Source organism: Psittacula echo (genome assembly GCF_963264785.1).
Source record: "Psittacula echo genome assembly, chromosome: 2".
Taxonomy (NCBI): domain Eukaryota; kingdom Metazoa; phylum Chordata; class Aves; order Psittaciformes; family Psittacidae; genus Psittacula; species Psittacula echo.
This window is the reverse complement of record NC_137737.1, coordinates 17,071,360-17,080,473: the sequence shown is the minus strand read 5'-3', so window position 1 is coordinate 17,080,473 and position 9,114 is coordinate 17,071,360. Positions and strand designations below refer to the sequence as shown.

General features: G+C 54.4%; 2 protein-coding genes across 2 annotated transcripts; both read left to right on the top strand.

Moving 5' to 3' along the window:
• Positions 1 to 371: 371 nt before the first annotated feature.
• On the top strand, positions 372 to 2,212 carry HOXA2 (homeobox A2; the record flags this gene model as incomplete). Its single annotated transcript, XM_080611528.1, has 2 exons — positions 372 to 783; positions 1,467 to 2,212. The coding sequence occupies exons 1-2, from the start codon at positions 402 to 404 to the stop codon at positions 2,210 to 2,212; spliced, it is 1,128 nt and encodes a 375-aa protein (XP_080467654.1). The 5' UTR covers positions 372 to 401.
• A 4,663-nt stretch (positions 2,213 to 6,875) lies between these two features.
• HOXA1 (homeobox A1) lies at positions 6,876 to 8,278 on the top strand (the record flags this gene model as incomplete). Its single annotated transcript, XM_080609581.1, has 2 exons — positions 6,876 to 7,494; positions 7,920 to 8,278. The coding sequence occupies 2 exons, from the start codon at positions 6,876 to 6,878 to the stop codon at positions 8,276 to 8,278; spliced, it is 978 nt and encodes a 325-aa protein (XP_080465707.1).
• Between the last annotated feature and the right edge of the window lie 836 nt (positions 8,279 to 9,114).

Sequence of the window (9,114 nt, the reverse complement as noted above, 5' to 3'; positions counted from 1 at the left end):
TAGGACGCCAAGGGGATAGATACTCGAGATATCATTTCCCTCTTTAAAAAAAGTGTAAATAAATCCTTTCTGGCCCCCAATGAGGCGTTCCTTCCCGACTTTTTGGATCAATCAAACAGACAGTGGCTTCTTTTGATTAAAGCCCAAATTGTCATTGGGCAGAGGCAATCATGTGACAGCCAATTCGGTCCAATTTCAACCTTGTCTCCATGAATTCAATAGTTTAATAGTAGCACGGTCCCCATACGGCTGTAATCAGTGAATTAGAAAAAAAACACCCCACCAGCGATCTTCTATGCTATATTTTTTTCTCCTCTCTCTCCTTTTTCCTGGGCCTTCCCCCCCCGAGGCCCCTGAATCCGAGCGAACTTTTTCTCCGCGGGGGCTGCCAGTTGAAGGCCATGAATTTCGCATTTGAGCGAGAGATCGGTTTTATCAATAGCCAGCCATCGCTTGCTGAGTGCCTGACATCTTTTCCCCCTGTCGGTGATACATTTCAAAGTTCATCAATCAAGAACTCGACGCTTTCACACTCGACACTGATTCCTCCTCCTTTCGAGCAGACCATCCCCAGCCTGAACCCCGGCAGCCACCCTCGCCACAGCGGCGGCGGTCGCCCCAAGGCGAGCCCCCGCGGCCGCAGCGGCAGCCCGGGCCCCGCCGGCGCCCCGCCGCAGCCGGAGTACCCCTGGATGAAAGAGAAAAAGGCGTCCAAGCGATCCTCGCTGCCGCCCGCCTCGGCCTCCGCCTCAGCCGCCGGACCTGCCTGCCTCAGCCACAAAGGTCAGTCCAAAGACACGCCGCCGGCCCCGCTGGGCCGCTTTTTTTGGCTCCCCGCATCTCCCCGGCTTCGCGGGGGGACGAGGCGGAGGGGCGGGCGGGCGGGAGGATGGCGCTGGCCGGGCTAGCGGGAAACCCAAACTTTCCCCCAAGTTGCTTAATGCGGGATGATTTATTTGAGTTGGAGCTGACCTCTCTTGTCTCGCCGTCTTAGAGTTAGGATATTTGACAGTAATGAAGAGTGATAGATTGCTCCCGCTTAGCTAAGCAGCTGATGCATTAATTATAAATTGCGGTATGGCTAATATAAAGTTTGCTCTGGTGTGGGGAGGTTGGGGAGCTGGATGCAGTGATTTGGCAGAGGTGGCTGAGGGGCACGCAGCACCAGGCGCTCAGCACTGCAACACAATGGCTTTACTGCATCCAAAGGCGGCCATTTTGTTGCAGTTGCTATTTTATGCTATATGGACATATAGATATAGACACATACGTGTGGAGAGAGCACTTCCCCTCCCCCCCCGGGATGCGATGTGCTGGGGTGCTGAAATTCAACCCGTGCATTTATCTGTTTTGTGTGTGCGTGCGTCTGGGTTCCCTTTCGCTGCTCTGGCGGTGGTGATTTGGGGTGCGCGTGGTGGTGGTGGTTTTCTTCTTCTTTTTTGTTTTTTATTTTCTTTTTTTAACAGACCCCCTTGAAATCCCCGATAGCGGTAGCGGTGGATCTAGGCGGCTGAGGACGGCTTACACCAACACCCAGCTTTTGGAGCTAGAGAAAGAATTTCATTTCAACAAGTATCTCTGTAGACCAAGGAGGGTTGAGATTGCAGCCTTGCTGGATCTGACCGAGAGACAAGTCAAAGTCTGGTTCCAGAACAGGAGGATGAAGCACAAGAGACAGACCCAGTGCAAGGAGAATCAGAACAGCGACGGAAAATTTAAGACCCTAGAGGACTCCGAGAAAACGGCGGAGGAGGAGGAGGAGGAGAAATCCCTCTTCGAGCAAGCCCTCAGCAACGTCTCCGGTGCTCTCTTGGAGCGGGAAGGCTACGTTTTCCAGCAGAATGCCCTCTCCCAGCAGCAGGCACAGAATGCGCACAATGGAGAGTCCCAGACTTTCCCCGTTTCGCCTTTAACGAGCAATGAGAAAAATCTGAAACATTTTCAACATCAGTCACCCACTGTTCAAAACTGCCTCTCAACAATGGCCCAGAACTGTGCAGCTGGCTTGAACAATGACAGTCCTGAGGCCCTAGATGTCACTTCTTTACAGGACTTTAACGTTTTTTCCACAGATTCCTGCCTACAGCTTTCAGATGCAGTTTCTCCCAGTTTGCCAGGATCTCTGGACAGTCCAGTAGATATTTCTGCTGACAGTTTTGACTTTTTTACAGACACACTCACTACGATTGACTTGCAACATCTGAATTACTGAGAAATTAGAGACGTCCTCTCCAAGGACCCTCTCCAAGGGTCCTGCTTTCTCCTCCTTATTCTTCTTCTGTACTTTTTTCCCGTTAATTAATTTTATTTTATTTTATTTCCCCCCTTCCCTTTTCCTGGTCAGTATTTTCTGTCTTTTACCTCCCTCTGCTATGCCATTTTGCCGTTTCTTACAAAGTTTTAGTTGTGTTCGTTTCTAACCTAGCCACATTCTAGGTCCTTCTATGAAAGCAATATATGAGGTCTGTAAGAAAGTGATCATATAGGAATTGTATCTTCACTTTCTTTTTATTTTTGTATTGCATTAGGATGCATTGTCATAAGTATTTTTGGTAGAATAAATTCTTGTTTGCTACAAGGAGCTTCCTCTTTTTTCTTTCTCCTCCATCTTTCTCTTTCTCTCCTTTCAAGACTGATAACATGACAGGTATTCCTTCCCATCCCTTGTACTATTAATTTACTAATAATCAAAATTCAGCATTCTGACTGGGAGCTCTCCCTTTTTGCCAATTTATGACATTTATTAGAGAGGGAAAATAGGTTCACATTCTTTATTGCAAGGGTTTTCACGCGGAAAAAAAGAACAGAACAAAACAAAGCAACAAAAAGAAACCAGAGAAACTAAAAATATTTGCAGCTTTGATGGAGACCTCTTCCTTTTAATGTATAAATGTAACATCTTATCTCTGTGAGGATACAAAGCTTGGAAATGCTGAGCTGTAACAAAAGCACGAACGAGCACTTTCTCTTGCTGGGAAAACACAAGAGAGACTCAGTAGGATAAGCGTCTCCTGCAGAAACTAGCCTGTTACATACAAGAAAAGCTTTTTTTTTTTTTTTGGGGGGGGGGAATCCTGTTTTTCTAGAAATAAGTATTTAGCAGCCAGCAAGCTGTTTCAGGAAGCGTATCTTAGAAAATATCAGACCTCACAGAGAAGGGGCTTGGTTACTTCTCACGTGCTGAGCGGACCAAGAAATCAGCCCTAGAAGGAAAGGAAATGGAGAAGTTAGTGCCTGTAAAATCAAAAGGGTGGCAGAAACACAGGATAAAAAATGTAGGGAGGAATCAGTCCCTTCACCCGTCCTTTTGATGAGCAGTGCAGGGACACAACAGAAGATATATTTTTTCTGTTTAAACCTTCTTGCGGGGCGAAGGACTGATAACGAAAAGGAGAAACTCTGACTTTAAAGTTGCAATTTCTTCTGGGCTCCCCCCTCTCTGCTGGCGGCAGCAAAGACGGGCTTTCAGAAACCTCCACCAAATTGCCTGCCATCCGGTCAGCGGACTCCAAAACGCAGGGTGAGCCCCGTTCTTCGGGCTAAAACTGGGCAACAGATGCCAATGAGGCTCTGCCGCTCCGGGACCGGGGGATTCCGGGCGGGTACGATCGCTTTTCCCTCTGTGTGTGTGTGAGTGCCTGTGATTACATTACACGGGCGAGTGAGGTTTGTGGCCGGGGCTCTGCTGTCCGTCCGCGCAAGGAGTGTTCTCTCCCAGCCCTGCAACACGTTGTGGAGCTGGAATGCGTGGGTTATAGCTGGAAGGGCTGAACGCAATTCTTCCGAAAGTCATAAATCAAACTCTTTCTATGAATGAGAATGTCATCAAAGAGATCAATTGCAGGAGCACATGCACAAATAAAAATCCTCTTACGTATTTGCCGGGGCTGGGGATCCCCGTCTAAAACCATTAAGTGAGAAGGCGTTTAGTCATAAGTCATTTTTATTGCTCTTTTAAAACAACAGCTTGGCTGAGCTGCGGACGCGGCGAAACCTCGGCCCTGCTTCTTCTCCTCCTCCTCTCTGCTCCAGCCCTGTCCCTGCGGAGACTGAGCAGCCTCATCGGCATTTTAACTCCTATGCCACTGGGCCAAATTGGACCTGAAAGAGCACGTACGGGTTTGGGGTTTCTTTTGTGCCCAGAGTTCTGCATTCTGGCAACGCTTAAGGAAAAGAAAAAAGGGGGGAGGGGAAGGTAAAAAAAAACGATACTTTACTTTTAGTGACACGAGATTCAAACTTCTCGCAAACGCTGTTTAAGTAAATGGGGAACTCAAGAGAGCAGGAGTCGCCTCCGAGTCTCCCAGTAAGCCTTGGAGTCACAGCGGGGGCACAATCTCACGGAAAATCCTAAATCGCTGGGATCACTCCCAGTCCTGGGGCAGGAAAAGTGGAGCAGAGCCGCGGAGTGGAGCGGAGGGGCCGGGGCTGCCGGCGGGCAAAGGCGAAGGGGCTGCAGCACCTCCTTGCCGGGCAGCTGATGTTGCTCCCAGGCACAGTACAGGCAGCAAACCCCCCGTCAGAGAGACAATGCAACAAAAGAGACAATGGCAAGAAAAAGGGAGAGGGAAAATGATTTCAGAGTGCTGGAGACAGTAGGAGAAGGGCTGTAATTCGGAGGAATTTACAGGTAAAATGTATCTCTTTATAGTAAGATATAGTTTTCCTTGGCTGGCTGAAAAAGCACTGAAAAGATGCCAGCCTTTTTATTAGTAAACAGTCCCAGCGGCCTGCCTTTTTCCTCTGCCTTATGCAGTATTTATCACAACTGCTTTACAAGAATGAAATAAATGTGTTTATAGCTGTAACCATAGCCAAAATTGGAGCAGTATAATGATGTAAATGCCTCTGGAGTGTTATTGCTCTTGTCCTCTACCCTCTGGAGTTTAAGAAATTGAACCTTTCCAGAGCGCTCTTAACCATCCATGCCCGCGTAGTAAATCAGAATAAATAGAAATACTGAGGGCATACGGGTAGACGCGTGGTGGAGAGAGGAGCCCTCTGACTTTGCTGGCAGTAGAGAGGCCATGGAGGTGGCATGGGGTAAGGGCTGACCTAATGGTGGTAGGAGAGGTTTGCACCTAGGAGAGGATGTTGTAGTCTATGTGTGAGGGAGGAGCTTGAGGGTTTGTGTGTGTGTGCTCGTGAGCAGTGAGAGGTAGCAGAGTAGAAGAGCCTTTTGGATTTCAAACCAAGCAAGAACTGAGTGTGAGAACAGAAGGATGGAGAAGCCGGCTGGAAATGCACCTGCAGAAATAGAGGAGACAGCCCCTCCTGGTGCGGGTGGCAGGGGACATGATTTTCCATCTATCCATCCATCCATCTAACTCCGAGGATAACGTTTCGCAGGACGTCTCTCTGAAGCCTGCTGGTGCCGTTCTCTCCCCCCGCAGAAAGCTGGGTGCGCCGGTACGGACGGATGCCCGGCATTTGCCTTCCCTTTCCTTTTCCGCACACGTAAACTGAATACATTCCACCTCCCTCCCTACTTCTCTGCCTTTCATTTTGTCCGTGAGGGTGGGGATGGGTAGGTTTGAGTCGACGCTCGGCACGGTTCCCAAGGGTCCAGGGGCCGCCTCTGCCACTGGCCATCTGCCACCTCCCGCCAATGCCGGACCGGGTGGTGGAGCGCAGGGACAAAGAGGCCGAGGCGGTGGGCCCTGCGCCTCCCGCCGCCCCTCTACCCCTGCTCCGGGCCGCCTCCGGGGCAGCCGGGCTGCGACCCGCGGCACTCCAGGCAGCCTCCCCCCGCCCGGTTCAAGGGCGGGCGGCAGTGGCACCGCCGGGTCCCATCACATGGGCTGCGGAGCCCGCGGGCCCCCGCCTAAATATCCGTTCCCCTGCCCCTGCTCTTCCTCCCCTACCCCAACCCCGCTGGTGCGGGGATCCCGGCGGGGTTGCGGGGCGAGCAGGGATACGAGCCACGGAGAGGACGGTAGGCCCGAGAGAGCACAATGGCCGTCAGTCCCAAAAGCGGCTCATTTCCATGTTAATGTCCGCGGCCGCTTGGTGATGCGGCTGAACAAGCCCCTTTAACTCTTGGTTTGGCGTCGCGCTGGGACTGCGGCGGGACAGGACCAGCGACATCCGTCGGCCCCGTCCCTATCCCATCTCAAATCCCAGCTAATCCCCATCCATATCCTCGGCCCCATTCCTATTCTCCGCCTTATTCTCAACCCCGTCTCTATCTCCATTCTCATTCTTCGTTCCCATAGCACTCCACACCCCATCCACAGCCCCATCCCCATCCTCGTCTCCAGGGCTGATGCTCCCAGCGCTGTCCCAGCCGACCTCCTCCCCAACCTCTCGACACATATCGCGGATTCAGCAGTCCCCCCACTCCCGTGGCCCCAGCCGGCAGATGCGGTGGAGGGGTGTGTGTGGCGGAGGTGCCCAGGGCCAGCCTGACAGCGCCCACACCAGGAGATGTGCAGGGGCACCCTGGCTACAGCAGCACTCACCCTGGAGGGCACAGCCGGTGGGCTCCGCGGGCCGGGCGCAGCCTCCGCATCTCTCTTGCCTTCCCCTCTCAGCCGGCGGGCGGGACCCGGTGGTGGCGGGACGACAGCCCAGCTCGGCCCCCCCTCGCCCCCCCGGGGGGTGGCCGCCGCCGCCCTGCCCCGCGGTGCCGTTCCGTGCCGCGCCGTCGGAGCACTCGGCTTTTAAATGCCCTCGACGCGGCGATCTATCAGCGGCAGGAGCCGGGAAAGTCCCGCAGGCGCCGCAGCCATTGGCTGCCGCCCCCCACGTGCCTGCCCGCTGCCTGTACCTTCGTGTCATTTTCCTGCCGGCCCCATGGAGGAAGTGGGAAAGTTGGCGCGGCCCCGCCGGACGCTGAAGACCCGGTGGCGGCGTGACAGAGGGACGCAGCGAGGATGAGCTCTTTCCTCGAGTACCCCGTCCTCGGTGGCGAGGCGGGGGGCTGCACCGCCCGCGCCTACCACCCTGACCACGGGATTACAACTTTCCAGCCTTGCGCCGTCAGCGCCAGCAGCTGCAGCGGGGAGGACCGCTTCCTCCCGGGCCGCGGGGTGCCCATCAGCCCCCACCGCCATCATCACCACCACCCCCAGGCCCAGCCCGCCGCCTACCAGCACCACGGCGGCCTAGGGGTGTCCTACGCGCACCCCGGCTGCGGCCCGACCTACGGCGCGCAGGGCTTCGGACCGGCATACGGCCCATACCCCTTGGGGCAGGACGCGGAGATGGGCGGCGGCTTCCCCCCCTGCGCTCCGGCCGTGTACTCGGGGAGCATCTCCTCGTCATCCGCTGCCGCGCAGCACCCGCACCAGGGCTACGCCGGGGGGCCGGCTCAGTACGTGCCTCCCCCCTACGGGCAGGAGCAGCAGAGCCTGTCCCTGGGCACCTACAACCATGCCCTGTCTCCCCTCCACGCCGGCCACCGGGAAAACGCCCGATCTCCCTCCGCTGAGACCTCGCCACCGGCGCAAACCTTCGACTGGATGAAAGTGAAAAGAAACCCACCCAAAACAGGTCAGTGGCCTGCTGGAGGGCCTGAGTGGGGGCCGCTCCTCTTCTTCTCTCCCTCTCTCGGCCGTGGGTGCGGGGAAAACGGCTCGGTGCCCGCGGGGTACCGGACAGGTGGGGCGGCCCGCACCTCTGGGAGCAGCCGCTGCCGTCTGCCCACGGCGCTGGCAGCCAGCGCCGCTTATTCCCGACTCCCCCTCTCCGCCTCTCCCGCGGTCATATTTCTTGTAATTCATAAACCACTTATCAAGTTTCCTCTGACACTAGAGGCTGACTCCGGTTTAGCACCTAGCACTCCATCACTCACCCTGCCGGGGCTTCCCCCTTATCCTAAGAAGTTCTTGCTCCCTATCACTTAGCCGGTGTGGACATATTGATTACGTCGCCTATAAATCATTCGCTCTTACTTACCGTTGAATGTCCCCTCGCAGGCAAAGCTGGCGAATACGGCTTCGTGGGGCAGCCCAACACAGTCAGAACTAACTTCACCACCAAGCAGCTCACCGAGCTGGAGAAAGAGTTTCATTTCAACAAGTACCTGACCAGGGCCAGGCGGGTAGAAATCGCTGCCTCTCTCCAGCTCAACGAGACACAGGTGAAGATCTGGTTCCAGAACCGGCGGATGAAGCAAAAGAAGCGAGAGAAAGAGGGGCTTCTGCCCATCTCCCCCGCCACCCCCACGGGCTGCGAGGAGAAGGCAGAGGAGTCGTCGGAGAAGTCCTGCTCCTCGCCCTGCAGCGCCTCGCCTGCCTCCTCCGCGGCTTCAGACACACTCGCTTCCTCCAACTGAGATCCGCTGCGCCCCGACGGCCGCCTGACGCAAGGGCCCCACCAGGGCAGCTCGCTTCTGTTCACCGCCGTTATGTCAGTCCCCCGGTTGGTCCCTTGGTCGGTCGCTCTCCCCTGAGAGGTCCCGGCTCCCCTTTCACCCACCCAGTTCCCCTTTCCCATTCCCACACCGCCTGGTCCCGGGGGTACCGGCTCCACCGTCTGCTCACCTCCCATCGGCCGGCTCCCGGCGCCTCGGTGCCAGGGGGTTTTCTCCCCCCAACCCCGGCAACCGTCCCAGACTTTTTCTGCTGGAGGATATGTGTTGGCACACGAGTCTCCCTCCTCCACTGCAAGGACGGTCCTCTGAGTTTCCCGAAGTGGCAGACAGGTTATCTAGGGTACATAACCTCATGAAGAGATGCACTATTGCAAGTGTTTACACGACTAATAGGACTTTCATCCCCTTAATTTAATGTATTCTTTGTTTGTGTCTATGAGTTTGTTGCTTGTAAATACTTTGTCTGAGAGATTTATCTTTTTACAGATTTTTCTAGAAATGACGCTTTGATTATCAGGTTAAGCAGGGTGAGCGCATTCTCCAAACTGGATCCACTTTTATATTGGTAAAGCTGACTACCGTGTCAAGTAACTGTCTTAAGCTCAAGCAGATACCTCAATACAAAAAAGAGTAGCGCTATTTCTTTAAATGTGACAAACAAGGCTTCAATTGCACTAGGTTTTGTAAACCTTACCCGGTGTGCTTGCTCCCTCTTCCCCAAAGCTGTGCTGGATTGTGCTCAACCAAAGGGTATAAGTGTCCAAATGACCTCATCTCTTCCTAGTTTCCTATTAACC